Source organism: Coffea eugenioides, chromosome 11 (assembly GCF_003713205.1).
Source record: "Coffea eugenioides isolate CCC68of chromosome 11, Ceug_1.0, whole genome shotgun sequence".
In the NCBI taxonomy this organism is placed as follows: domain Eukaryota; kingdom Viridiplantae; phylum Streptophyta; class Magnoliopsida; order Gentianales; family Rubiaceae; genus Coffea; species Coffea eugenioides.
This window is the reverse complement of record NC_040045.1, coordinates 48,336,707-48,353,656: the sequence shown is the minus strand read 5'-3', so window position 1 is coordinate 48,353,656 and position 16,950 is coordinate 48,336,707. Positions and strand designations below refer to the sequence as shown.

Sequence of the window (16,950 nt, the reverse complement as noted above, 5' to 3'; positions counted from 1 at the left end):
GTTGTAATGATTGTCTTTTCAAAATCCTCCTCATAGTACCCATATTCGGAAAAGGTTAGATTATTTTCCATTATTGCTAGCTGTACTATTACATTGCTGTTTCGTTATAGCTATTATTAGTGACTTGTCAAATGATGTGTAGTTTTAACTTTAATAAATTCGATTTCATTATAATAAATATACAAACTAACCTAAAAGCAATATATTATGATCATCCAAAATACCCGAAAGAATATAACACACACGCACACACACACACATATAGATATTTATATATATTGTCCCTGTTGAAGACTTAATTTTCTGAAAGGCCCCTTCATTCAAATTGATTTCTACTTTTACCCTCCTGTCCACATGAGTTATTTGCATTGACCAATTGTTCGTGCTCTTGTAGGGATGAGGGGCATCTAAACTACAATTGCAATTGTCGAATGGAGCCCACGCTTCGCGCTGGGTCTTTTTTCCCCCCTCTTTTTTTGCCTTATAACGCAATAGTATTTTTGAGTTTTGTCCAGAAGTACATGTCAGATTGTTGTTGTTTCTACTTTCTACACCATTGTGCATGTATGCATTACCGGTGTTTATGTGCACGTTACCATTTTGGTTCTAACATCACGCTCTGCATTTAAGGTAGCTACACATAGATTGCTATATATGTTTAGAATTTAGAAGAGATTGAGATTTTTATACAATTGTATGGTGCAATTGAAATTGGCAATAATGAAAGCTTCTAAACCTTTTAAAAGTATCGTAAGATGTTAAATTCGGCTAAAGCAGCAATCAAATAAAGGGAGGCTCCTTTAAAGATTTATGCATATATTTGGAAATGTTTGGATAGTAGATTATTTTTGGATATTTTTTTATTAAAAAAATAACGTAACATTTTTTTATACATGTATCACCATTACATGCGTCACCAATGTATCAGCACTTACTTAGGATGTGGTATGCCATGTGAATTCGACATATAATTCATCAATTACAGCTAAATTATACTTAAGGTGTGTTTGATAAAATTGAAATTTGAATCCATAAGTTATTGAATTGTTAAGTATTAAATCTAATACATTTGAGTGTATATTACATTCCGTGATAAATGAATAACTTATCACTTAATTTTGAGAGTAAATTTTGCATAAAAAATTCGTTGCCACTTAATTAATTCAGATGTTCAATTTTTGTTATCAAACGATTTGAATATGTTAAAATCTAAATCTATTAAATTTAAGTGCTGAACTAGGTTATCAAACAGAACATTAGTCAAATAAATACTTACATAAAATTAGACTAAATTTGCCACGTTTGAGATTTAAACTCAAGACCCGATCAACATATATATAGATATGTATATTACTTTTTAAGGTATGAAAACTAACTTTTAGGGAAAGATATTCGAATCAATGTGCTGAATAACGGCATTGCTTTGTCATGCACAACGTTTTTCTTTAAACCTATAGTTGATGTGTACGTATCATTCACTTTTGTTATTGAACTATGAATTGTTGCTCTGGTAGACGAACAATGGACCCTCGTACGCAACGACGCGAGTCAAGAGGTAGAAAGTATTTTGTTTTGTCTGCCCAAATCCCAGCCTTATTATGCTGAATATGAAAAAAGGAGCCAATCCTCCGCAAGGAACCTCCCGAAGTTAATAAATTTTGAGACACCGAAGAGATATCCCATCTGTTTTAGATTTGGATGATGCCAAACAATCAATCAACGGAGAATATTATTATTAGCCTGTTAATTTCATGCAGAGACGTGAATCAAGATAACACCATTTGTTATGGTTTGGGGCGGTGGGGGTGGTTGAGGTGGCTAAATCAAGCAGGCATTTTGGGCTCCTGTCCCTTCCAATATCCATCCCAACTTCGATACATCTTTTTCATCGCGGAAGAGAGAAAGAGAAAGAGAGATGTGAGTGCTGAATCTACCATGTGCATCCAAAACCCATCTACTTAGGCTTGGTGACCTCTGCCTGGTGGTTCCACTCAATTAATTCTTCCCTCTTTATCATTTGGCTATTTACATTCTCATGCTTTCATTTCATGTCTCCGACGAGGCTTAGCTACCAATTAGTCTCACCTTCTAAATACTACCAAACAAACGGGGGAAAAAATTCCTTTTTTTTTTTTTTTTGCCTGGGTACAAATAAACAGAGAGAGTTTTCTCCTCCATAATTGTCTGGCAGAAATGTTGGTCCAAAAGAAATAGGCTTTCATTCCATGGAAGCATTTTTTTGCTCATGTGATCCATCACGAACTAGCAAATTTGCCCATGTGATCCATTTGTTTCCTTTAGTAAAATCTTCTTCTTTTTTTCCTTCTGGAATTTATTCTGTTGATCATGAGTTAACGGAATTCATCCTGGGTGGGTTCTTCATGATTATTCGCAAATGAGAAGGAAAATGGAAATGTAAAAGGTCGCACAACTAGGTTAATACGATTCCTTGCTCGTCTAATGGAAGACCATGCTCATCACGTCGATTCCAAATGCTATGTTTAAAAGTTTTTCCTGTTCTTTGTTTCCTTGCAAGTATTTAACAAAAAATAAATAAATGCACAACAGACCCCAGCATTATATCCTGGAAAAAAAAAAGAGGAAAGAAAAAAAAAATGAATAGAAGAGCTTTATTGCTGTTCCATTGCTTTTCCCCAGCCTAGCCCACCAAAGCTTTTCATTTCGTAAAGATGAAAAGAAATTTCTCAAGAAATGCAGCGTCGTGCTCCCATCGTGCATGTTGCCATCCACAGCAGACCTTTGCTTTCGGCTTTCGCGAACCAGTTGATCTGTGCATATAAAGGCTTCACCACCTTCCTCCCAAGTCCTACCTAATCTTCTGATAAAAAAAGTTACGAATCAGAACTTGATTACTAAAATCATGCATACTCCTCTGCTCTAGCAGTATAATAAATACTACTAATAACTAGATGCGGCTAGCCTTATTAGCACGATCATGAGCAGCCAAACAACGTGGCTATCTAGGTATAGCTTGGGACTAGCATCTCCCAGGAAAATGTCAAGCGTCGTAGGAGGAAATCCCATGATTCTTCCTCCTGACAAATAGGTCAAGTGTCGTAGGAGGAAATCCCATGATTCTTCCTAAACATCGTCAGTTGACAGGGAATTTAACGTTTTCTAGCCTGTTGTAATTACGTTTTTCGGCAGCTGCAACAGTTTTAGTACATTATTATTGGCAGACAATGGTTAAACTATCAAATCAAATGCTCGCGTCCTAGAAAGCGATATATCCCTCCGTCCAGATTCAACTGATTAGAAGTCCTGAAAACAACGACGGAAATGAAAAAAGCGAAATCGCTGCCACTAATGTTTACAATCAGGAAAGTGAGATTGAATGATCTTAAGTGGTGAGTGTCAGATCAAACAGTTACTAAATAGGAAATACGCATGGTCTGCTAAAGCGTTTGGCAAAAAGAAGCTCACAACTTAACTTACTATGGTTTGGAATCGGCCCTTAAAAAATTGGGACTTCAGCATCGAAAGGTGCTTTGGTCAAGAAAGTGTAGAATGGGAACGATAGGCCTGTTATTTGTTTTTGAGCAATGAGATTTATTAATAAAAATGAAGTGGCTTCGGTTGGGTTGTAGGCGCTTTTGGAGACATTAGATCCATTTTCGCGAATAATTTAGGAATGGTTTAAATTTAGTTAACAGCAGGGACTGGTAGGCTACTATGTAGGCATGTGACATGCCCCTGAAAATTACGCTTCGTCCATCTGCAAACATGATGCATTTTTCTTTCTTTTCCATCACTTTGTGCCGTCGCTTCTCCGTCCTCTAACCCAACCCGCAATGACGATTTGAAGAATAACCATTGCGTTCTTTTTCTTTCTTTTTTCTTTTTACTGTTCGACGACCATGATCAACGTCATAGGAGCAGATTAGTTCAAAATTCCGCAATCATTATTATTATTATGGGTATGCTGCATTGGGAAACAGCAATAAATTTGAAAAAAAAAAAAAACAGCTTCACAACAATGGACTTTTAATAATAATAGATAAATGAAAACTTATTCTTTAATATTTAATTATGAAACCCATACAAGGAGTCTATGAAACTGGCGGTTAACTGATACGGACTGACCTTAAACAAACATATTATATATTGATATAATTAAAATTGAAACTTATTTCCCATCTTGAAAGTCACTCTTTTGTTTTTCAATGCAAGTGGGGAAAGGTTCGAATATACGAGCCTCTCACTTACACTCTTTCTTTCTTTGAAAGTCACTTACCATAATGGCAATTTATTGTGAAGAAAAATAGTACTAACATATATATTCCCCTTGGCCCCAACCAGAAATATATATAGTTCTCAAATTGCTAAAATTCTTTCCTTTGCTTTTAGTTTCTTAGGAATGGGGAGGAAAGAGGGGGGAACATGTTTGGATACTAATTGTTTTAAAATATTATTTTATCTATATCAAAAAATATTTTTTTTATCTTACGTATATAAAATTATAAAAATAAAAAATTTACAATAAATATTTTAAATAATTTTCTATCCCAACACGCTTAAAATGCACCTGCGATGAACCCTTTTTTTTTTTTTTTATCGGTTTAAATAGAATTACGTAGAGGCCCATCAATGCGGCAGAGTGCAACTGTGCATGAGGGAACCACGAGGCAATGAAAAACACGAAAACTACTAAGAAAAGGTCTCGAAAACTAAAAGAGCAGCACGCACCAATGAAAGGCAAAAGGTATAGCGGGAGGGCTGGACGATGCGTGGAGCGGAAAATGCTGGAGTATTGGACCACCAACCAAACAAAATAGTTTTAGCATATGGGGTTTCGAACTTTCCAGTCAACTTACAGCAATCTGCTTCTATAAACAATAATAAAAGAGTAATTAAATTACTGGTAGCGTTGGTGTATTTGGATTTGCCAGCTTTGCTTCCAAACTCATATCATCAATTTGATAGCACTTGGATACGGAGATCGCTTTTGTCTGCCTTAGTATGATATGATTGCTCACCCGCTGTAGACATGATTTAAAGGAAAATAACACATTATATATATATAAGACCAACAAATTATAACTCAAAACTTTTCAGTAATGTTAATTCTAACACATGTGACTAGACCTGCTATCATCAGCTGCAATTCTAGAGGAAACTTGGACCAGATCAGAAGTTGTAAAGGGCTGCAGTCCATTCAGTTTACAGGTAGATGGGTGGGCTGGAGGACCATTATATGGATCTGGTCCAGCGTGAAATGCAGTTGTAGTAAAGACATGTTGGATTTGTTATGGATCCAACTACTCCTAGCAGGGAAATGCTTCAAAGATTTCTCTTGTGATTTTCTCCCAGCCGAATGGTCCGAGTACACTAGCGAAAGAAGCGCAAACGGTACGCATGAGTCGAGCGAGCTGAGATTTTGGGCTTCAGATTAGCACAAGACAAAAGGATTCTTCACTTTTCTTAGGTGATCCTGGACTCGCAGGTTGGCATGCTCAATTCAGGAGGTTTTGAGATTGGATAGGGTGTTGGTTATGCATGCACCGCCGGTTGGGCCTAATGAAGCTCTCAGTTGATAGAAGAACTACTCCACTACAAAAGGAGGAAGGTACACTTGTTTGGACTTGATCCATCGCACATCACACACTCATTTATCATCCAGAGCCCTTCACACGTAACCGTGTGTAGCCCAGGCCCAAATGCCCCGGAAGTTTAAACTGAAATCTCGGAAGAGCAGATGGCAACGGTCGTAATTCGTCAAGCAATCCGAAACGTCGCCCCACCCCCACGCCAGCTGGAAAATCAGTTCAAAATTCAAAATCATTTTGGAGCCGTTCAAACAAAATTGTTTCAGTTTTGCCCCTCGCCTGCTGCCCTAATCTTACCCACGCCATTGGGGCTTGGATTACTCGCTCCAGTCTATATATATAACTCCCTCCCGCATTGCCTCACCACACCACCCCAAGTCCTCTCCTTCATCTCCTTTCCCAGATCTCGGAGGTCTCTCACTCTTACGATCCAGAGACGTCTTTGTATACGCCTCTGGTATCTCCATTCCTCCTTTTTCCCTCTCTTCCAAAAATCTCCTATTCATTTCTCAAAACATCGCGAAAATGAGAGAGTGCATCTCCATCCACATTGGTCAGGCCGGTATCCAGGTCGGAAATGCCTGCTGGGAGCTCTACTGCCTCGAGCACGGCATCCAGGTAAATTGCCTTCTATCTAACCTCTTATATTTCAGATCTGCTGTTTCTCTCATTTTTGTTCAAGGAAATGATTCATCTTTGGTTTGATTTTGGGTGTTGTGGAATAGCCTGATGGACAAATGCCGAGCGACCACACCGTCGGCGGCGGAGACGACGCTTTCAACACCTTCTTCAGCGAAACCGGAGCCGGCAAACACGTTCCTCGTGCCGTGTTCGTCGATCTGGAGCCCACTGTCATCGATGAAGTCCGAACCGGCACCTACCGCCAACTCTTCCACCCTGAGCAACTCATCTCCGGCAAAGAAGACGCCGCCAACAACTTCGCCCGTGGCCACTACACAAGTATGTAACGTCATATCTAGTGCCATATATGTCAAACACACATATCTCGTTTTAGTTTTATAGTTTCATTTCTGCAATCTCTGGATCTGTTATGAGTTTTAGGCTCTTATTTTATTTTAGTTATTAGACGATTTTCGGGATCTTAATTGTTAGTTCGTAAAATCACGATGTAGTTGGGAAGGAGATCGTAGATCTGTGCCTGGATAGGATTAGGAAGCTTGCGGATAACTGTACCGGGCTTCAGGGATTCCTGGTCTTCCACGCCGTGGGTGGGGGTACCGGATCCGGGTTGGGATCTCTGTTGCTCGAGAGGCTTTCCGTTGATTATGGAAAGAAATCCAAGCTTGGGTTCACCATTTACCCATCTCCCCAGGTCTCCACCGCTGTGGTTGAGCCTTACAACTCTGTTCTCTCTACTCACTCCCTTTTGGAGCACACCGATGTTGCCGTTCTCCTCGACAATGAGGCCATTTATGACATCTGCCGCAAGTCCCTTGACATTGAGAGGCCCACCTACACCAACCTTAACCGCCTCATCTCTCAGGTACTCACTTGGTCTGCACTCTCCGTTATTAGTCGTTGTCAAGCAAAATTCGTGTTTCTTATTTATGAAACAAACCTTGTTGTACCTCAGGTGATTTCATCATTGACCGCATCTCTGCGATTTGATGGAGCCTTGAACGTCGATGTGAATGAATTCCAAACTAACTTGGTCCCATACCCAAGAATCCACTTCATGCTTTCCTCCTATGCACCCGTGATATCAGCCGAAAAGGCCTATCATGAGCAGCTCTCCGTTGCGGAGATCACCAACACTGCATTTGAGCCATCCTCAATGATGGTCAAGTGTGATCCCCGCCACGGCAAGTACATGGCCTGCTGCCTGATGTACAGAGGCGATGTGGTGCCTAAGGACGTGAATGCAGCTGTGGCCACCATTAAGACCAAGAGGACCATCCAGTTTGTTGACTGGTGCCCAACTGGGTTCAAATGCGGTATCAACTACCAGCCTCCGACTGTGGTACCTGGTGGAGATTTGGCTAAGGTTCAGAGAGCCGTGTGCATGATCTCCAACTCCACCAGCGTTGCTGAAGTGTTCTCTAGGATTGATCATAAGTTTGATCTCATGTATGCCAAGCGTGCTTTTGTGCATTGGTACGTGGGTGAAGGTATGGAGGAAGGTGAGTTTTCTGAGGCTAGGGAAGACTTGGCTGCTCTGGAGAAGGATTATGAGGAAGTTGGGGCGGAGTCTGCTGAAGGTGAGGAAGATGAGTACGACGATTGAGCACAAGTTTGAGCTCATGTTTGTGGTTGAGGGGTGCTAATGAGTGCTGCTAAATGATTTAGTGTTTTTTTTTTTGTTTTTTTTGGTTCCTTGTTTGTGGGTCAATTAAAAAACCAATGTTCTCATTGGTATGAACAAATTGCCGTGTTGATTTTGGCTCATTCTTAAATCTGGATTTGGTACTTTCTATTTTGGTTTACTGTGTTTCACTGTTGTTTTGTTCTTGAATTTCTATTGAGCTTGATTAGTAGTAATTGGCCTGTTCTTTTTACTTCTTTCTTCTGTTCATCGTAGTCATTTCGGTATATATATATTAGCTATGTCAATTCAACATGCTGATTTCAAGAACATAATTCATAAAGCTTTTTAATGACAGTTTACTGGTGCCACAATTTTTGAGTTGTGTTCATTTTACTCAAAAAACTTGAGTTGTGTTCATTTTACTCAAAAAACTTGAGTTTACTCGAAATTTTTGAGAACGGGTTTTGGAATTTACGAGCCAGTGCGCGGGTCAATTACTTCAATTTTAGAACTTAATAAACAACAGCTTGCGTAGAGATTTATATAACGAAAGTTACATATATTTGGTGAGAAAAGAAAATTCATATTATATCTGGGAGAGAAATTTTTTTAGTTTTACAAGCAAAAAGATCAACATAAGTAGGAGACAGAAGAGTTTGAAGTTGCACTTGCACTTGGGTTTTTTATGAATATTTGTTGAGTCGGAAGTGTACAAGAAGAGATGATTATAATTCAACACCCATAAGAAGAATAAGAGCAAAGCAGATCTCGGAAGATCCAGCCGTAATTTTCAAGCAAAATGTTGGGTATCTGCAATTAGGTAGCTAATTATGACAGCGAAGATGGGAAACACGCTGAGCTCTTCTTCTTCTAGCTGTTGGAATGAATTGGTTGCAACAATGAGAGGGGAAGCCCTGCCGCGGGCATCATACACTCAATGTCAATGTGGTGGCTATAAGTAGAAAAGCAAAAAGGACTCGATATCTCCTTAAGCGTTACGTTTGCTGCAAAATGTATGTGGCAAGAGTGTATATTTTTTTTATTAGCAGTGGTGTATTTTTTTGATGAAAATTTTGAGGTTGTGGCAGAATAATTTCAAATCCAAAGATGGAAGAAAATACAATAATGCCAGCACCCGCATGGGCACTGCTGGCAGAGCATATATATTAGGTATAATACTCTACTTGTTACCACCATTACTCAAAAAAAGAAATGAGTGTTACCGCAGGCAGCCTTTCGCTTTCTCAAGATTTGACGAAACTGCCTTCCGTTTCACTTAATCTTGCTTTCCTTCATTAGGAGTGCATTGAAATTTACGGCAAAATTATTGAAGCAGAGAACTAATATTTAAAACTGTACAATAGCAATAGTAGCATCATTCAGTTTAAAACCAAAACTGTACAGATAGTAAATAACCTCTCTACTGCCTATTACATTTACATACACAATCACCTCTCTCTCTCTCTCTCTCTCCTTCCACCACCAACCGCCTGAGTGTATCGATTGAACCTACGAAATTCCGTGAAATGCGTCAATTCTCCATAGAAGAGCACAAAATCATCATTGATTTACTCAAGATAAGACAAGAAAAAAAGATTATGCTAGCTAGCTAGCAGCTGGGGATGTTTGAAGAAATGTTGGGCCTCTTCTCAGGAGGAGTTAAGAAGAGATTATTGAGTTTTTATTTAAACCTTCTTGATGATGATTTGTTAAAGGGAAGCTAGAAAGTAATGATTAACCTGACATTCATTAATTAATCAATTGAAAATTCAAGCAGGCTATTGGTCCAGATCATTAGATGGTGAAAGCAACCCGCGAAACCGCGGATTCGTCCAAGGTTTTGGTTTTCTGTCTAAAAAAATCTTATGTGAAAAGAACAAGAAATTGTCAGATAAAACAAACGATTAAGATGAGGCAGAGGAGGGTGAAACAAAATCAGGCACCAAAGTCAGGGAAAGAAAACAAACCTTACCAGACATCATAAAGCTAAAGTTTTGATTTAGTCAGCAGCCTGGACGGACGGCAGAAGTACTATTGTTTCCAGTACTGAGAGGTGAAGCCGGCAAGGCTGCTGGCCGCTTCGACAGCTCCATCACAACGCCAACCTCGTGCTTCTTATTATTATTATTATCATCATCAGAACAACCAAACAGGTTAAGAAGCACATCCGCATGAATGTCCTCTCCTATGTGGGAATCCTCATCTCTGATCCTCCTTATCTGGCTATGCAGCAAACTGAATCCGTCTCCAACGTTGTTTCTGGATGTGGTGGTGGTGGTGGTCGTCCCGTACCTATTACTACTACTACTGCTACTACTATGACTCCCTGCTATATGATTATATATTCTATTTTTGGTTATGGGAAGCAGAACTGATCTAGGCGAACAGTCCATCTCCTCCGACGATGAACCCACGCCCTCCTGACCTGCGTCCACCAACTCTCCTCCAACACGGCAAACCGTCCTCTTGACCATCATCATCCTCTTCTCATGAATATATATATTTACTAGTCCTTAACTCTGATCAATATTACTGCATAATTAGTTAAAAGCAAATTTTCGGCATGCACGGCAACGCTCTCACAAGCAACAAAACTATGCCGCTCTTCTGATGTCACCCCTGCTCCTGCCTTCTTCTTCTCTTCCAGTCTCTGGTATATATATATATATATATATATATATATATATATATATATATATATGTGTGTGTGTGTATTTAAGTGTATCTTACGCAACACTGACGTACCTAATGTGTTTATATATGTAGGGATAATTTCTGAAACCTCCCTTGAGGTTTCTAAATATTTCACTTAGTTCACTTGAAGTTTTAAAAATTACACTTACCTCCCTTGATTTGACACTTTGGTAACCAAACCTTAAAATAAGGTCAAAAATTTAATGAATACCTTAATATGCCCTTATCTTATAAAGTTCAATTCATTCTTCTAAATAGTTGTAAAGTAATTTGACACAATTATTTAAAAAAAAAAAGAGCATCAAATATATATATTTTTTATAGTGCTTTATTGGGAATATAGATTATTTTTAAGATAGAGAAGAAAGTATTATTTTGTGTTTTTTATGTTTATGGACTATTTTTTAAAAATAAAAGTTTATGTAGTAGTTTAGTAATGGAACTACCATAGTTTGGTAGTGATTTTTGGCCATTTATTTTTAATTATTGTTGATTTATTCTTGATTTTGATACAAAAAAAAGAGCTAAAAAAAATGGATGATATAAAAAGTCATCAAAAAAATTACTGGTTTAACGTTTAATCTAAATAAATTTAGCGACAACGTTGATAGTTCTTCTATACTTCTAATGAAATATAAGAGAAATGAATAAGAAGAAAAAAAGAAAAAAATTATGAAATCCATCCATTGTATAAACATGGCAACAAGAGAGTTTTATTAAAATATTAAGATTAGTATTGTCATTTTAAATGGATAAGAGAGGTAGGTGTAATTTTTGACACCTTAAGGGAGCCACGTGCAGTTATCAAAAATCTTATGGGAGGTTTCTAGAATTATCCTATATATATATATATATGATAGAAGGGTATGTCTCGAATAGAAGGAGCTTTAAAGGTTGAATCGAAGCAATTTGTGTAATTCTTATTGTTACTCGTGTACAATTTTAATAAAATCGTCAATTTAGTTGTTTAAGTTGATCAATTTAAATTCACATCCAAATTGTTAGTATATTAGAAGTTACAAAAATTACATGTACTAATTTAAAATTATACTACAAAACTGGAACTCCTGAGGCTGCTGTTAACTGTTAGGTGTGAGGGAGGGGACGTGTGGGTTAGGTGGAGGAATACCAAATAGCGGCGTTGTTCGGATGCATCTGCGTGTGTATGTGGTGTTGATGGTGTTCACTTGCGGAGGATGGTCCGCTCGATGCCATTACTATTCATATGATTTTTGGTCAGTATTATGCTCTGCATGTTCCTTCGCTCGGCCAAGTGTCTCGGACGGTTAAAAAAGCATCTTCATACATCACGTGTTTGCGTCGCATGGGGAAATTTAATACTACTGATATTATCAAGACTAGCAAAGGAGTACTTGAAGCTGGACTTAAGACAAAGAGTTTGGATTGAGTTCAAATTTGTTTTTATTTTGCATTACTTGAATTCGAACTCGAACTCATGCTTATCAACAACAATCGAACTTATTACGAGTTTAATTGAGCTTAATCAAATCTAAGAAATATAAATTTATATTTTATATAATTTTAAATAAGAGATAAAATAGACACTTCATCTTAATAAATAAAAAATTCAAAAAAAATACTATGTAAACTTCGAATAGCTCAATTAACCGCCATATCTTTCTCATTTCACATATTAAATTTGAGCGCGATTTGTCAAATAGTTTGAAATGCTCAAACTCAAACTCGAATTCAGGCAAATACGAATTCGAACTCAAATTTTGATCGAATAAACTCTTAAACTACTCGATCAAGTTCGACTTGTTTGTATTCCTAATAAAAAACTACATGGTTTCGAGTATTTTGTCTATATCAATGACAAGACCTGTGCATTTTAGAAAGTGAAAAAAATATTAAGCCATAAATAGATGAAATTAATAATTTTGGATTTTGATATTTGTCAAACACTAACAGTTGCAAATGCTCTCCTTGCATCTGAAATCGAAAACATTTTATTCAAGTAAAAAGCAGAAGCTATTTTCAACTCCAGAAACTTCTGCAATTGAGGACACTCACTGATCCATGCATTTTTTTTTTTCTAAACGATCCATGCGGTTAAGCACCAGGTCTGTTTAGATATTACTACTAGTAGTTAAAAAAAAGGTATTAATTTAGTCAGGCACTAATGGCTATGTACCGTGTGATATTGATACCCCATAATATATTTGATGTGTAGGGGGCCTTGGGATGTTCCTTGACGTACGTGTACAATAAGACAAGCCCCATCCATTTTATTTTTTGAAATTAGTAAATCACGATTCTCACGTGCCCCTTGGGATAGCACTTAGCAGCGCGACAAGGCGAGGATTAGGAAGTACTCAGTCCACGTGGCACGTAATTAAGAGCGCGAGGGATCGTGGCCAGCGAGCCTAATCTCAATTCTCATGCATTCACCCTTGGAAGAGTATTGGACAGTGAGTGGACACCCTTCCCGTTTGGGTTAGGACTTGGGAGTCTCAGAAGAGACCATTAGTGGCCTGCGTGAAATATTAAGCTGGATTAGGCTTCAACTTCTTCTCTCAATTTCAAGAGACGCAGACATCTGTAGGAGATGGGCCTATATTTTGGGCTGGGTCCTGGGAGGGTAGGAGTTTGTAGTCTTCACATTACACGTGTTAAACTCACATATCATCGTATCACAAAATCATCGCCGTACGCCAACCAACGTGAGTTGCCACATCGGGTATTTATCGCATGTCAACGTCCTCATAGGACTCAAACAAGACCCGCGCCATTCATTTTTTTATTTATTTTTGTGAATGGAGGATATCTATATGTGATAACTCGTACTTACCCTATCTCATACTCAACTGGGTTAAAGGAGACCAGAGGAGGAAGAATTTACCTCTAGACCAAGAAAAGCATTATTGTACGGTTTTCAAATTTTTATTGCAATGCAAAAACTTAAACCTCCTCTAATTCACAGTTAAACTCGCTCTTATAGAAACAAACATAAACATATGCTACTTATGCAAAATGTGAATTTTAAATTTAAAATTGAATTACATGACACACATTCACACCCATTTGTATATATATATATATATATATATATATATATTATCGGAGCATAAAAATATATTGCCCATAAATAAATGGAGTACATAATTTAACCAAAAAACTGTCCCTTGGATTTATCTTGCGCCCTTTCAGAAAAGCCGTTTTTCTCTCAACACAGATACGAACGTACATGAGAAAACTCCTTACTTATCTACTCAAGGATTCCTTTTCTGCTAGTTCACCATTATTTCAAAAAGTGTATTGCTACACCATTAGAAATCGAATTCGAGTTCTAATTCCAGGCTTCGCTTGATTTGCTTTTGTTGATGAATACTGAAAAAGTTTCTCCTTCGCGGGAGGGAAGCCTGGGAGAGGGAGTTGGAATACCTAATATCTGATCACCTTTCAGGACGAGAAAAACAAGCTGCACGCTTAAAAGTTAAAAGACCCATAACTGAAGATGAAACGCAGAAACAACGAGACATACACCTAAAAAAAATGAAAAGGTAGGGTGGAAAAGCACCCACTCCAGCCTGGATCACACTGAATGAATCGATAGCATAACCACAATAATAATAATCCACGTTACTAAGAAGCAAAACTAGATTCTGAAAAATCTAATAAGACAAAATTCCAAATAGCAGTCAGATGTAAATGTAATGGCTATCTTCTGGAGGGTAAAAGAAAGAAGGCATCTAACACGAAATGGCTCACTCTTCATCTTCTTCATCACCATCACCACCAGCAGCTTTCTTTGCAGCTGCCTTCTGGTTCTTACGCTTGACTCTTCCAGCACGCCCGCCACCAAATGGACTGGTGATTGAAAAGTCAATGTGCTTCTGGGAATCAACTCTCACCAAAAATGAAGGAACATTAACTACCTGCCTTCCAACCCTGACAGAATTAAACGAATCAGTATGTAGCATTTTACCATATGCTTCCTAATAATGCAAGTCTATAACCCAAAAATCCAGGAGCCTTGAGCAAATTTGTAAAACCAAAAGACACAAAATTAAAACACTGATATTGAACTTACGCAAATTTATAAACCAAAAGAGGCATATTTGAGTTCCTGAATCTTCCATTGTCAATTTTATACAGGCCAAGTTAGACAAACTGCTTTTGGATTAGCTTTTCAGTCACAGAAAAAGCAACCTCAACAAGGAGCACCTAGTCTAACCTCTAATATGAAGAAATTAACTGAACTAGACCAAAAAGAACCTCCATGCATGATTATCCACACACACAACCTCAGATTACAAAAGCACTGTACATTTATGGTACAATAGTTCGACAAGGTTAACTTAATTCATTTTGGAAAATTTTCTTTCAGGTGTTCAGCAATCCTTGCTCCATACCTTTCCAATAGAACTGACTTCATGAGCATGTGGCAGGCTCAGAACTCTCAAACCTTATAATTATCCATCATTCTGGAGATATAATTATTACCCAAAATGTCTTATTATATATCCAAATTGCCCACAAGCAGAAGCACTGAAGGATAACAAGTGTATATAGCAATGCAAAGGGCATTAGCATTCTTTTATACCTCATAAATCAAAAACTCATTAGAAGCATTTCTCATTAACTAAAGTCTTTCCAAAATCACTGAGCAATATCAAATAAGCCTTTCCAACTTCTGGATTCACATGTGAAGGTACAAAAGACACCTAAGCAACATTAAGGCAATCTTCCAGCATCGATAGTCAAATGAAGAGATATAAAACACACTTATCCAATTTGACGAAGTACTCGTGAGCTGTGTATATACCTGATGTGCCTCTGTCTAATGAGCACGCGAGCATGGTGAATTGACTTGGCCATGCCTGTCTTGAAGACGAGTGTTTGCAGGCGGCGTTCAAGAAAGTTCTCCACAGTCAGAGCCAAGACATAATCGAGCTTGTTTTGACTCTCTTCCAAAAGTCCATACCTGTTCATCCTGCGCAAGAGGGCTTCACCCTCAAAGATACGACGAGGGTCTTTCTCATCAAGAGTTAGAAGCATTCTAGCATTATTACGAATACGGCTCAATGCATACTGGACCCTCCAAAGCTCCCTCTTGCATCTGAGTCCATATTCTCCAACAAGCCTCAACTCAGCATCCAAACGCTCCTTCTCATATGGACGCCGAGGCTTTTTGAAGGTCTTCCCATCTAAGATACGAGGGGAGAAATATGTATCCTATTAAACAAATCTGAAAAACAATCCACTCCAAATGAACTAAGCAGAAAAGATTAATCCAATAAAAAATATCTCAAAAATTGCATCACTCAAAAGCTATGCAGACAAGAACCACATTGAACAGCATCAGTAAAATAAAAAAACCCAAAAAAATTCGCAGAATAAGAGAGAAAGGGTCATACGTATCATATATCAAGATATGATCTAGTTAAGAGAAGTGCTATACAAGCATAGGGCAGATCACAGTTATGAAACGCATCAATAACATGCGCGATCAAAAAGAAAGAGAGTTCGGTACAGTGAGAGATCATACAGTTGCGATAGAAACTGACGTGAACCATGGCTGCTACTGGGCCGGGGGATTGCTCGCCGTCGTCAGTGGCAGTGGAAGTGAAACCGAGGAAGACACAGCCAGACAACTCTGCTATTGGTTGGATTCCTCGTTATATATTTCAGTATTCACTTCGGAGGCCAATCCCACAAACCCTAGCATAAAGCTGAAAGATTTCCTGGCTTATTTTATTTTAGGCCTATTGGGCTGCAGCCCATGTCACCAAGCCCGATCCATAATAATACAATTTTGTACTGGCTGTTAACAGTGTAGGAACTATTAATTATCAGAATAAACTACAACATGGCTTGGCCCATCTTATTATCTGGTTTTTGAAATGGTAAAATATTTTGTCTCATAAATGCAATTCGAAATCAACTGTTGAGACATTAACTAGTGAACTACTAATGCACTTTTTTTTCCTTGTAAGAAAACCATAATGTATTTGTTCTGGTTTTCCATTAAACTTTTGCCCATAAACTTTTCCCTTATAGGCAAAGTCTTCATTTTTTTTGTTGTGCAAAACAAAGTCTTCATTCGAATAAAAAAAAAAAAATTATCGATGTGAAACATGCTATGGTAAGCTACATTTTTTTTTTCAAGGGATCGTCTGTGTACCGTAACCTTTGCAAGTTTGCACATGTTTCTTTAAACTATATATTGATCATGTTTAATTTTTAGTGTCTCAATATACATCTTAGCTGTGTAAACAATTAAGCAAAGGCGTGTAGAACACAACAATACATTTGTTCCCCTGAGGGGAAGGAGATGACACTACAATATTAGCACTACAATATTTTTATTGTAGTACTACAAATCTAATGTCAACTCCTAGTTCTTGATAAATTTCTTTTTTCCAGCTCAGAGTAGGGAAATGATATTAGCACTCCTTA

At 37.9% G+C, this 16,950-nt stretch overlaps 2 protein-coding genes across 2 annotated transcripts; one reads left to right on the top strand and one right to left on the bottom strand.

Moving 5' to 3' along the window:
* Window positions 1–5,913: 5,913 nt before the first annotated feature.
* Window positions 5,914–8,066, top strand: LOC113753736 (tubulin alpha chain). Its single transcript, XM_027297969.1, has 4 exons — window positions 5,914–6,185; window positions 6,293–6,527; window positions 6,701–7,071; window positions 7,162–8,066. The coding sequence occupies exons 1-4, from the start codon at window positions 6,093–6,095 to the stop codon at window positions 7,810–7,812; spliced, it is 1,350 nt and encodes a 449-aa protein (XP_027153770.1). The 5' UTR covers window positions 5,914–6,092; the 3' UTR covers window positions 7,813–8,066.
* Window positions 8,067–14,000: 5,934 nt separating this feature from the next.
* Window positions 14,001–16,181, bottom strand: LOC113753094 (40S ribosomal protein S9-2-like). Its single transcript, XM_027297184.1, has 3 exons — window positions 16,040–16,181; window positions 15,317–15,698; window positions 14,001–14,439 (listed from the first exon to the last, which is right to left on the bottom strand). The coding sequence occupies exons 1-3, from the start codon at window positions 16,065–16,067 to the stop codon at window positions 14,256–14,258; spliced, it is 594 nt and encodes a 197-aa protein (XP_027152985.1). The 5' UTR covers window positions 16,068–16,181; the 3' UTR covers window positions 14,001–14,255.
* Window positions 16,182–16,950: the final 769 nt, after the last annotated feature.

Bases quoted from the DNA above. Each gene is read 5' to 3' on its own strand.
- LOC113753094 (XM_027297184.1), bottom strand. From the start codon at position 16,067: ATGGTTCACGTCAGTTTCTATCGCAACT. The intron at 15,699-16,039 runs GTATGATCTCTC...CTCGTATCTTAG, and splicing joins CGTCAGTTTCTATCGCAACT to ATGGGAAGACCTTCAAAAAG. The intron at 14,440-15,316 runs GTATATACACAG...TAATTCTGTCAG, and splicing joins ATTAGACAGAGGCACATCAG to GGTTGGAAGGCAGGTAGTTA.
- LOC113753736 (XM_027297969.1), top strand. From the start codon at position 6,093: ATGAGAGAGTGCATCTCCATCCACATTGGTCAGGCCGGTATCCAGGTC. The intron at 6,186-6,292 runs GTAAATTGCCTT...GTTGTGGAATAG, and splicing joins GCCTCGAGCACGGCATCCAG to CCTGATGGACAAATGCCGAG. The intron at 7,072-7,161 runs GTACTCACTTGG...GTTGTACCTCAG, and splicing joins TTAACCGCCTCATCTCTCAG to GTGATTTCATCATTGACCGC.